The following is a 12,749-nucleotide window of genomic DNA, read 5'->3' as shown; positions in this document are numbered from 1 at the left end:
GGCTGGGAAGTGGGCGGGGTGGGGTGGGTGGGGTTTGCACATGGCAGATCTTTTCAGTTCGAGGTCAGTCCGGTCTGTACAGTGCTACACGGAGAAACCCTGTCTACAAACAGAAAACCAAGTGGGATAGGTAGGCATGTTGGATGTTGGCGAAGGGTTTTGAGTCTTTTGAGAATGGTAGGACAAAAGCCAACATGTCCTAAACTGCTACACAGTGAGACCTGTTTCAAAGGCAGACTAAATGCCTCAACCTTTTGTTGTGGCGTTCGAATCCACTGGGGTTTACATATGAGAATAAGATAATGATAGATACAAGGTACCAGATATTATGTTATATGAAGTTTATTAAGTGAGCATGGGGAGAGGAAGGGGGGAAGGGTACCCCAGAGAGAGACAGAGACAGACAGGAAGAGCAAGAAGAAGGAGAAAGTAGAGTAAGAAGGAATAGAGAGGGACCAGCAATGACATCACAGGTCGGGGGACGGAAGGAGAGCCCTAACACTGGGAAAGACCAAAGACTTGGAGTCGATTCAAACTTAGATTAAATGAATTTATTCTTACTGGTACCAGAGCCAAACAGCATGCTGGGAGGAGGCAAAAGAGGGTTTATAAAGCATAGCAAAGAATCCACAGCTGGTCACGGAATTGTTTGTGTCTCCTTCACATATTATAGTAGTAAAAAGGTTGCTTCATCCCAGCCAGCAAAAGGCACTAAATCCCTCACAGCAGGAATACCATCCCATTGTCTCACCTGCTGGCTACTAGGATCTCACAGACATTCCAGGTCAAAGGTCAATGGCCCTCAAGAGGTGCCATACCTTAAGAGGTATTATGGGGGAGTTATTTGTAAATTAATGCACAGGGCTCTCCAGAAAGTGTCTCTTAATGACTGGGATAGGGCAGTTTATTTCTGGTCAGGCAATAACAGTGCCGTCAGGTTAGTGTGTTAAACCGAGTTTGTGGGGGTGAGGGGTAGGGGGTGGGGTTTCTCTGTGTAGCCTTGGCTGTCCTGGACTCACTCTCTGTAGATTAGGCTGGACTCCAACTCACAGAGATCCATCTGCCTCTTGTCTCCTGAGTGCTGGGATTAAAGTGTGCACCACTACCCGACTTTTCAGTATTTCTACAAACTGAGTTTAAGCATCATTAGGAATTTAAGGGAGCTAGGGAGATATGGCTGACGGTTAAGAGCACTGCTGTTCTTCCAGAGGACTGAGGTTGGTTCCTACCACCCATATGACTGACTGGCTAAGAACCGTCCCTTGCTACAGTTCTGGTGGTCCAGTGCCACTTTCTGGCCTCTGGAGGCAACAGACACACAGTGCATTTGCACACATGCTGGCAAAACACTCATAAAACAAAACAAAAAAGTCATTATGAATTTAAGGCCCAGTGAAATGGTTTAGTATGTAAACTCCTGCAAATTGTCCTCCCCTTCACTTGCCACTATAGATGCATACATACACACAACATAAATAAATACATTTTTAAGCCAGGTGTGGTGGCACACACCTTTAATCCCAGCACTTGGGGAGGTAGAGGCTGGTGGATCACTGTGAGTTTGAGGCCAGCCTGGTCTACAAAGTGAGTTCAGGACAACCAGGGCTACACAGAGAGACCCTGTCTCAAAAAATCCAAAAAATAAAATAAGTACATTTTAAAATATCATTTTGAGTTTAAATACCTGACTTTTAGTTCACTAAAATTATTCTTAGTAATGTCATGGGCCTGAGAAACTCCAGATTCCATCCCTAGAGCCAAAACCTGCTCTGCTGCAAAGGCTATTGTGTCTCTCTCTCCTCTCTCCTCTCTCTTCTCTTCTCTTCTCTTCTCTTCTCTTCTCTTCTCTCTCTCTCTCTCTCTCTCTCTCTCATGTGTCTTTGGCCGTTTTTCCATATATGTACGGATAGTGCATGTGTGTGTGTTTGTGTGCACACAGGTGGAAGTTGGTTCTCTCCTACCATCTTGGTTCCAAGGATCAAACTGAGATGAATTTTAGCAACTTAGCCATTCACTGATGCTTTGATTCTCTTGATTAACTGCAAGGTTAGGTACAACTAGGAAAAGGACCTGAAGACAGGAGCCCTGAGACTGTCTAATTGGGACATTCCTTTAGTCCTGCCTGTTTATGCAACTAAAAGTGTTTTTTTTTTTTTTAATATATATTTATTATTACGTGTACAGTGTTCTGCCTGCACACACACCTGCAGGCCAGAAGAGGGCATCAGATCACATTAGAGATGGTTGTGAGCCACCATGTGGTTGCTGGGAATTGAACTCAGGACCTCTGGAGGAGCAGGCAGTGCCCTTAACCTCTGAGCCATCTTTCCAGCCCCGTAAAAGTGCTTTTATTCTCAAAATTCAGATAGAAGTGGCATAATATCAAGAAAGTTCTACATTAGTTAGCAGTATTATTTCTTTACCACTGGGGAAGACACAACACACACATCTACTCACCCATGACAGACCAAAGTATGGATATCACCAAAGTACAATTTGGTGAGCCAATGAGTTGCACTGGGTTACCTGCAGGAGCAGAGCTGACTCAAAGACAGCTGCCGCACCAAAGCCAACCACAGCCTGGGTGACAGCTCACAAAGCTGGGGACTGGCGCACGCTGCTCGGGCTGCAGGCAGAGTGTCTTCTCTAAGCATTGCTTCCATTGCCCTAACCCTGCCAGGCAGCTGCTGTCTCAGAGCTTCCTTCCGTCTGAGAGAAACGTAGCTTTTGTTGATTATTGCAGCTGGGATAAAGCCTAAAGAATGTGGTCAGTTTCAGGGGCTTCCTGAAGCTATTTTGAGTTGTCTACCTTCAGCTTGAGGAACTTCTGTCAGGATAGAATGTTTCAATAACGGAAACTGTTGTACAATCTGCTCATGAGCATGCACTTTTCTGATAAAGTACTTATATCGGGGGTTAGGGAAATAGCTCAGCAGTTGAGAGCTCTTCCAGAGACAGGAGTTCAGTTCCAAGCACCCACATGACTGTCTGTAACTCCAGTTCAAGGGAGAGGATGCCGGTAAAACACCAAAGGACATAAAATAAAAATAAATTAGAATATATTGTCCTATGTACTTGTTATAGCACTATTAAGTGGATAATTATAAATAAATTTTGCATAGCCAGCGTCACTTTCTGGGAGGTACAAAAATGTTCAGTCTCATTAAACATGGAGGCTGGATAAACAATAAAACTCCTTACACTTGATGATGCAGTTTGCTTTCGGTCTACCTCCAGACTCTCAGCTACACTCACAAAGGCACTGGACTTTCAGTATGGCAGGCAAATGCTCTACAATTTTAGCTCACCACATAAGCATTGTGTCAGAGCTTTTGGAGGAAAGGCCTCCTCCGTGGAGGTGTTGCAGCTCTGAGGAGAAAGGCATCTTAGAAGGTGAGGGAACTTTGGCCAGCTTGGACATAGTGAGCCTGGCTCTGGCAACCTTGTCCTTAACTCCATTCCCTCTGTCTTGCTTAAAACAAAACAAATCAAAACAGTAGATTACATTCCTAAAGCTAGCCACCAAGGTCTATTCCCTTATTTGGCCACTTCTTCCTCCTGAGGCTGACTGCCAAGGTCTGGCTATCCAAGTACTAAAGTGCAGCAACCAAAGCGTCTTTTGGTTCACCCAGGTAACATGCCCAGTCAAAACGCACCACCGCGCCTACTCTGTCTGACACAGTCCTCCCGTGATTCTCTTCTGAAAAGTTGCACCCGCGAGGTCATTTGCTGCTGTCTTCCAGCCTGAGTCAGAAAGCAGCCACCTTGACTTGTCTTCCCTGATTAATAAAGGTGCTCGCTGCGAGAACCGGTGTTTGGGCGTGGTTTGTGCCTAGTCCACGTCCAAAGGGACCGCTTGCTGTATGGGGTCTCCTAACACTCAGAGTAACCCAGCACAACAAACCTCACACAAAAGATTTATTGGGAGAGCCCCAAGAAGGTGGCTGTCTCTGCTTGGGCGAGAAGTGGTTTGAGCAGGAGACGGGCTAATACAAAGTGTCTTGAGGGAGGAGTTGCCCAGGGATTGTGGGGTTTGGTAGGTCTTCAAAGCCAGAAGTGGGCTTGGACCCTTCACCCTACAGGTACGGGCAGAGGTGTCACCTATAGCAAACCTACTTCGAGAAATAATCACTGGGTGTGTGACCTCCAAAGTTAAGTGATTTAAAGAGTTAACTAGCTGGGTGTGGTGGCACACACCTTTACTCCCAGCACTTAAGAGGCAGAGGCACAGAAGAGTTCAAGGCCAGCCTGGTGAGTGGGTTCTAGCGTAACAGGGCCTGAGCGCTGAGTACAACTGACAACTGACTCCATGACGGAAGTGCCATTCAAGCTGTAAAACTCAGCACACAGCACTGTGACGGTTAATGTTCTGTTTACAAGTTTAAAATCACTCTACAAAGAGAGTCCAGGACAGCCAAGGCTACACAGAGAAACCTTGTCTCGAAAAACAAACAAACGCTTTTTCCCTTCACAAGGGATGTGGGGTTGGTTCCCAGCACCGACACGACAACACGCAGCCGTCTGAAGTCCACTCCCAGGGTATCAAATGCCCTCTTCTGATGTCCCCAGGTCCTAGGGAAGCGTTCGGCCTGGCATGCGTGCATGCATGCATACATACATACACACACACACACACACACACATAGATACACACACACATAGATACACACATAGATACACACATAGATACACACACACACATAGATACACACACACACACACATACATACATACACACACACACATAGATACACACACACACATAGATACACACACACACACATAGATACACACACACACATAGATACACACACACACATAGATACACACACATAGATACACACACACACATAGATACACACACACATAGATACACACACACACATAGATGCACACACACACACATAGATACACACACACACACATAGATACACACACACACATAGATACACACACACACACATAGATACACACACACATAGATACACACACACACAAAGATACACACACACACATAGATACACACACACACATAGATACACACACACACACATAGATACACACACACACACATAGATACACACACACACATAGATACACACACACACATAGATACACACACACACACATAGATACACACACAGACATGCAGGCAAAACATTTACACAGATAAATCTTTAACATTGTTTAAAAATGAACAAATAAAAATAAAATCTGCCTTTGAGACAGAGTCTCATTTTCTAAACCAAGGTGAGCTGTCCTCCTGCCTCAGCCTCTCTGTTTGTTTGGCTGTTTGTGACACTGTCCAGGTGGTCCTGCCTGTCCTAATGCTGTGTGGTGTGCAACAGAGAAGGCTGCTTGCACAAGGTGGAAGCCAATAGAAAGTTCTAGGCAGCCAGTGACTGCCCTGGGTGTTCTGGATCCCAGTGTAGCCCCCAGCCTTTTTCAGGGTGAGATTTTAAGGACAAAAGACATATTCTAGGCTGACATACAAGATTACCAGAAGCTGAACTACAGAAGACAGAAGCTAGGTTAGTATGGTTAAGTAAATTAGGGTTTCTCTATGTAGTCTTGGCTGCTCAGAAACTCAAGAGATCTGCCTGCCTCTGCCTCTCCAGTGCTAGGATAAGCGGTGTGTGCCACCAGCGCCTGGCTAAAGCTGATTTTTTTTTTCAGACAGGGTTTCCTCTGTGTAGCCTTGGCTATTCTGGACTCACTTTGTAGACCAGGCTGGCCTCCAACTCCCAGAGATCCGCCTGCCTCTGCCTTCTTGAGTGCTGGGGCTAACGGCGTACGCCACCACGCCAGGCTTCCCCCAGCTTATTTTTGCTTATAAAGCCCAGCCATTTTGGCTACATTGCTATCCTAGCCTCTTGGTTCTCTCTGCCCTATTGGTCTTCTGTCTCTCTCTTTACTCGTCCTTCCTCACTCTGCCCCTCCCTTTCTCCTCTCATGGCGTTGTCTATTCTGCTGGCCTTGTTCAGCTGAGCTCTGCCACGGGCCTCTGGCTGTGCTTTCCTTCCTCCCACCTACAATAAAAACTTCCTAAACCACACCTAGAGCCTAGGCGCAGGCATGCCCTCATTTTCATTTATTGTGCATGTTTGTTAGACTGACTTCAGGCACCTTAGGAGGCTCCTGAGTATAACCTCTCATTGTTTCCTTAAAATCCAGGTCCATCTGGGAGGTCGTGGCACACGCCTTTAATTCCAGCAAGCAGGGGGCAGAGGCAGGCCGATCTCTCTGAGTTCCCAGACATCCAGGGCTACACAGAGAAACCTTGTCTCAAAAAAAACCAAAAAACAAAAACTCACCGGGCATGGTGGCGCATGCCTTTAATTCCAGCACTTGGGAAGCGGAGGCAGGTGGATCACTGAGTTCAAGGCCAGCCTGGTCTACAGAGTGAGTCCAGGATAGCCAAGGCTAACACTGAGAGACCCTGTCTCGAAAAACCAAAAAACAAAAACAAAACTCGCTGGGCGGTGGTGGCGCGTGCCTTTAATCCCAGCACTCGGGAGGCAGAGGCAGGCCAGGTGGTTCGCTATGAGTTCGAGGCCAGCCTGGTCTACAAAGTGAGTCCGGGACAGCCAAGGCTACACAGAGAGACAATGTTTCGGAAAACAAAAAACAAAACCCCAACAAAACAAGGGCTAGAGTGTTGGCTCAGAGGTTAAGAGCACTGAGTGCTTTTCCAGAGTTCAATTCCCAGCACATGGTGGCTCACAACTATCTATAATGAGATCTGGTGCCCTCTTCTGGCGCGCAGGCGTACATGCGGACAGAATACTGTATAAATAATAAATCTATAAAAACCAAAACGACAATTCCCACCCACTCCCTAAAACCGAACAATTCAGATCCACACCTCAGGCTCCTAAGCCACGCCCACACACAGCACAGGTAGAACGCCTCCCCGAATGATGTCATCCTCGGCAAGCCAGGAGGTTAAATTCAGGTGTCCCATGGACCGCCCGCCCCCGGGACTACGTAATCAGTCTCCACCCCTGGGAAGTTCCTACCCAGCTCTCATCCCGGAAGTCCGCCCGACAGAAGTCCGGAAGTTCGAGAGGCTGTTCCCTTGTTCCGTCCCGCTAATTTTGCGCGTCTCTCCGTGCCCAAGTAGGTGCGCGCCCCGCGGCTTTTCAGGTTCCGACCCGCTGTGCTTCCCGGTCTCATGTTCGTGCTCCGTGCGCGTAGACTGAGCAAACCCACGCGTGCACCGCGGAGGAGCGAGCGGAACTGGCCTCTTGTGGAGCTCGTTGGTAACTGAGGCCAGAGGGAGGCGAGTTGTGTGCCTAGCTAGGGTTCTTGATGATGTAGGGTATCCAAGGAGCCACTCAGAACTGGGGGCTTTGGGTGTTAAATCTCCAGTGTTCCGTTAATTAATGCATTCGGGGCATTGTTTGGTAGTCGGTGTCAGTAGCAGTCCGGGTCTCACAGCTATGACTGTAGACTCATGCACGTTGGCACTTTCAGTTCCCTTTCTTGGTGGAAAGAGGGGTGTCTGGAAGTTTCCGGTAAGGTGCCGGAAACCGGGGAGTTGTGGGGGGCTAATGTAACAACTTCAAGAGGAGGGTTCGGAAGCGAGACCAACACTGAGCCTGTGGGCTCTAGCCCCGGTGCCCATGTGTATAATTGCGAGCGGGGGTGGACTCAGGAGAAAGGGGCTGGGGGTCAGCTGTGATCTTCCCCTGGGCGCCTGTGATTTCAGGCTTCAGCTGTGTGTTTTCCCAAGCCTGGTCAGCTGTGCAGTGGAGCCCAGGGTCCAGGGATGTACATGCAGGTGGAGACACGCACCAGCACCCGCCTCCATCTGAAGAGGGCTCCAGGCATCCGGTCTTGGTCCCTACTGGTCGGTAAGACTTCCCAATACAAATCTAAAAAGTGATGTAAACGGCTTCGTTGCGTTCTACTAGCGATTCTCAATTCAAGGCCTTGATAAAGCACGTTTCATTAACCCTCTGTGTGCCTTTTCTTTCAGAAGACATGCAGCCTTGCATGCTAGGCAACCTTTCTCAACACTGAGATGCACTCCCAGCCTATCTGCCTTTCTTGAATCACTGTAGTTTTTCTTCCATGTGGCAGGTGACCATGGGTTCACATGGTTCCTCTTGATACACCGCTGCCCATCAGAAGGCTGTTGCATGTCCAGGCCAGCTGCACCTGTTGGCTGGGCTGTACAGGGTTGAGGGGAAGCACTAGCTGTGACTTAGTCTGTTCTCACGGTCTACACATGACCTGCGTGTTGAGCTGTGTTGTGTTGTCTCATTCCTCACCATGTGCAGCAAATGCCTACATCAGGGCCATCTGTACATTTCAAATGAAAACGGCGAATGCCATGGATAGCGTATCCTGCTTTTTATTTAATTTACTTTTATTCTTAAATTATGTGTATCTAGAGCTGGGCATGGTGGCACACATCTTTAATCCCAGCACTCGGGAGGCAGGCGGATCCAGCCTGATCTACAAAGTGTCCAGGACAGCCAGCACTCTGTGTTAACACGGAAACCTTGTCTCAAAAAACTGAAATGAATAAATAAAATATGCATTTATGTGTGTCTATGCAGGTGCACATAGGTGCCTGTAGAGCCCAAAAGAGCATTAGATTTCATGGAGCTGAAGTTACAGCCTGAACTGGGTCCTCTAAAACAGTAGTATATACGCTTAACCAATAGGCTATCTTTCCAGTCCCCTTGTCCTTTGTTGTTGTTGTTGTTTTTCGAGACAGGGTTTCTCCGTGTAGTCCTATCCTGGACTCACTTTGTAGACCAGGCTGGCCTCAAATTCACAGCGATCCGCCTGCCTCTGCCTCCCGAGTGCTGGGATTAAAGGGGTGTGCCACCACGCCCAGCTGTCCTCCCATTTTAAAATAAACTTTTTGGCTGTTGCACCAACTCTGTAATAGGTAGCCTCTGTCTGCTGCCTCATGAGGCAGGCCTGCTTGCTGGCTCCCTTAGCTGGCTAACACGGTACACTCCTCTCTCTACAGGGATACTCTCTACAGGCTTGGCTGCTGCCTACTACAGTGGAGGTAAAGTATGCTACCCCTCAACTCCTTGCACTTGGAGATGAACAAAAACCAGTGACCTGTAAGCAGTCTTGGTGCGTGTGGCCTTCGGGGTAGCCTCTGCCTTGCCTCGTGTAGGAGATGAGCCCGGCCCATGTCTTGTATTTTAAGTCTCTTCCTGTGTTATAAAGTCCTCTGGCCTGCCACCTTGCTACAGGGAGGAGTCATATGTCTCATCCTCCGTGACAAGGCTGTGTGGAGCTACCCATCTCTTAGGTGGCCTTAGGCAGAGTTTGGGATGCACGTGTCATCACTGACCCAGGCAGGGACAGAAGCACCTTTAACCTGAGCCAAAGGAAAGGCTGAGCTGGCAAGGGCCTCCTGTGAACACATCCCTCTGTAGCTAATGGGCTGACACACTATGTCTGCTTACAGATAGTCTGGGCTGGAAGCTCTTCTATGTGACAGGCTGCTTGTTTGTGGCCGTACAGAACTTGGAGGACTGGGAGGTAAGATGACACAGTGGCACCCTTCCCTTCTGGAAGCACCTGTCCCAGTCCCGAGGCACTGGGTCACCTGACTCAGCCCTTCCTCGGTCCTGTCTTGTAATATCCCTGGGCTCATGTAGAAACGACTCACAACTGTCTCACCATGGCTCTGTGTGGCATGTTGTGTCTCACCAAGGCTCTCTGTGGCATGCTGTGTTTTCACCAAGGCTCTCTGTGGCACATTGTGTCTCACCAAGGCTCTGCATGCCATGTTGTGTCTCACCAAGGCTCTCTGTGGCATGTTGTGTCTTACCAAGGCTCTCTGTGGCATGTTGTGTTTTCACCAAGGCTCTCTGTGGCATGTTGTGTTTTCACCAAGGCTCTCTGTGGCACGTTGTGTCTCACCAAGGCTCTACGTGGCATGTTCTGTTTTCACCAAGGCTCTGTGTGGCATGTTGTGTTTTCACCATGGCTCTGTGTGGCATGTTGTGTTTTCACCATGGCTCTGTGTGGCATGTTGTGTCTCACCAAGGCTCTGTGTGGCATGCTGTGTCTCACCAAGGCTCTACATGGCATGCTGTGTTGTGTTGCGTTGTGTTCGGCAGGCTTGCCTCAGCCTTAGCTCACAGCAGTGCCTTTTCTCTGGGGTTGTTGCAACAAGTCTGTGTTGTCCTTTGCTGGGCTGGTTGCACAGGACAGGAACCTGAGAGAGCATTCTGCTGACTCACAGCTGGACCAGCTCCCAGGCCTTGAAGTTGAAGGGTTGGGGCTCCTTCTGACCATCTAGGTCTCACTGCAGGCCTAAAATGGCTGACAGGGGTCAGGAGCAGAACCTGAGCCTGGAGCCAGGTGTAGCTTCTGGGGAAGCCCTTTCCTCGGTCTTGGCCTTAGAATCCTTGACGCCGCCTGGCCCAGGCTTCTCCTTTTTGCTTAAGGGCTGCACTGCCATCCTATACTTTTGTTCTTTTATACCCAGGACTGAGGGCTGAACCTAGGGACTCACACCTGCTGGGCAAGTGCTCTACCACTGAGCTAGGTTGCCCAGCCTGGCACCCACTCTGTCTCTGCATTCTCCTATGTGCTCCTTACCCACAGGAGCACAAGAGGTCAGACACAGGCGTTGCCTCTGGAAGAGTCCTGAGGCTTTGAGTTTGCACTGGGCATCCTGAGTTGTGCCGTGTGGGTGGGGATGGGCCTCTGTCTGGAGCTGTGTGTGGTTAGCGTGCATTGGTTTGCAGGAGGCCATTTTCAACAAGAGCACTGGGAAGGTCATCTTGAAAACATTCAGCCTCTACAAGAAGCTGCTGACTCTTCTCAGAGCAGGCCACGACCAAGGTAAGATGTGGGGAGCTGCAGTTGGGTGAAGGCTTGGGTCCAAGTTCACCAGCTCAGGGAATGAGGGTCCCCAGGCCTATCTTGGCTTGCAGTGTTGGATCCAAGCCGAGGCCTCATCTTGAATACTTCAGGACTCAGCCTGCCAGGGAGGATGAAACTACTCAGCAGCTCGCTTAGGTTGGGTGAGGGTGGTAGGAGTGGGTCACTGTGCCAGGGAGACTAGAACAGAGCCATTCTGGTCTTCAGGAACCATTTGGCGTCTCTCAGGCCCAGGTCCTGAACCTGATTCCTGTCAGTTATGCTAGCCCTGCAGTGAAGATGGTTGGGAGGCCTCCAATCCTTGAACTTCTAGGCTTGGTAACTAGCCGAGCTGTGAAGTAGCAGATTCTCACAGGTCTCTTCCCCCACGTGTCCAGCGCACCTGTTACATTGCATTACAAACGTGCAAATAACTATGTGTGTGCAGGCCCCTGAGTAGGCTTTTAACATGAGGAGTTAAGTCCCAAGGGTTCAGGCCTCTAACTTGCTGGAGTGCCAGCAATGTGGCTTAATGTGGCATAGGTGAAGTCAAGAGCTGGCTTGTGGGCTGTGAGTTAGTGCACTGCACATCTGGGAGCCGGTCCCCACAGGGCCTACCCCGTGTCACTGTGGCCGTGAGACGAGATAGGTTTTCCAGTGGTTCTTTAGAAAGCAGCATCAGCCGTATATTACTTAGGCATTGATTTTCCTGTGCAAAGAAATGGCAGGGCTGTCCCACTTGACCTAGACAGGTTTTCCAGCCTTGGGTAAAAATGAGGCAAAAAGGACATGTGATGGCAGCTTGGGCTTAGTTACCCCTGCCCAGGACAGCCAGCTTCTGCGGGAAACTGCAGGTGTGGGGGGCCTCTTGAGTGCTTCCTTATCCAGAAGGTATTCTGGATCCACAGTCCAGAATGTGGAATAGTAAGTACGTGTGCCACTAATGCCACTCCTGCTGTTGAGCAGGCTGGCCTCCAGCTTAGGGTGCAACATAGGGACCTCGGCTCATCTGCAAACCCCTGTCCCCAGTGGTGGTCCTGTTGAAGGACATCCAGGATGTGAACGTGGAGGAGGAGAAGGTCCGTTACTTCGGGAAGGGCTACACTGTGGTACTCCGGTTTGCAACAGGGTTCTCTCATCCCCTTACTCAGAGTGCGGTCATGGGCCGACGCAGGTAAGACCAGGAAACTCCTTAGTGTCTCTCAGGGAAACAGGAGAAGCTGAACATTCACAGGCAGGATCTGGGGCTGTGGGAAGGATGCGTGTGCTCAGGAGCAGCTTTGCCGTGGCCGTCTGTAGGGGAACCATCAGAAGAGAGCTGGGGCCTGTTGAGAGGAGGACTGAGGCCCATCTGGGAGCCCCTGGGGTTGCTGTAGGTGTTCTGTGAGGGTGAGACAGTGTGGGTCTCTTGTGGTCTGCTGTGGAGCTGCACCATTTGCTGAGGTGACCTGCTCTCTTGATGATGACCTAGTGATGTGGAAGCCATCGCCAGACTCATCACTAGCTTCCTGGAGCTGCACCGCCTGGAGAGCCCCTCTGAACGGTCACAAAGCAGCGACAGTGAGCCTGATGGTCCTGGTGGCCAGAGCTGACAGCACAGAATGGCTGCTGGCAAGTGTCACCCACTCCTGACATGTCGCCAACTGACTTGCCAATTATCAGGCTACAAGCAGATTCTGGACATCTGCCTGTGACTCCTTGGGCAGTTCTAGTGTGGACCACCTGCCTTTTCCTTACTTACGCTTCTACGCTTTGCAGAACCATGGGCTGGACCTCTTCCGCAACCCAGAAAGACTGCATCTATCAGGACATCCAGGGGAGGGCAGGGTCTCAGGAAATTAGTGCCTTCCCCAGAGTCAGAACGCAGCCCTGGCTCGGGCAGCCTAGCCTGGTCCGAGTAA

General features: G+C 49.7%; 1 protein-coding gene across 1 annotated transcript; it reads left to right on the top strand.

The window, feature by feature from the left end:
• Positions 1–7,693: 7,693 nt before the first annotated feature.
• LOC127200789 (cytochrome b-245 chaperone 1) lies at positions 7,694–12,525 on the top strand. The gene is made up of 6 exons (XM_051159258.1): positions 7,694–7,856; positions 8,990–9,031; positions 9,443–9,516; positions 10,734–10,830; positions 11,878–12,022; positions 12,320–12,525. The coding sequence occupies exons 1-6, from the start codon at positions 7,772–7,774 to the stop codon at positions 12,438–12,440; spliced, it is 564 nt and encodes a 187-aa protein (XP_051015215.1). The 5' UTR covers positions 7,694–7,771; the 3' UTR covers positions 12,441–12,525.
• Positions 12,526–12,749: the final 224 nt, after the last annotated feature.

The sequence above is a fragment of the Acomys russatus genome, chromosome 16, assembly GCF_903995435.1.
Source record: "Acomys russatus chromosome 16, mAcoRus1.1, whole genome shotgun sequence".
Lineage (NCBI taxonomy): Eukaryota > Metazoa > Chordata > Mammalia > Rodentia > Muridae > Acomys > Acomys russatus.
This window is presented reverse-complemented; position numbering and strand designations above follow the sequence as displayed.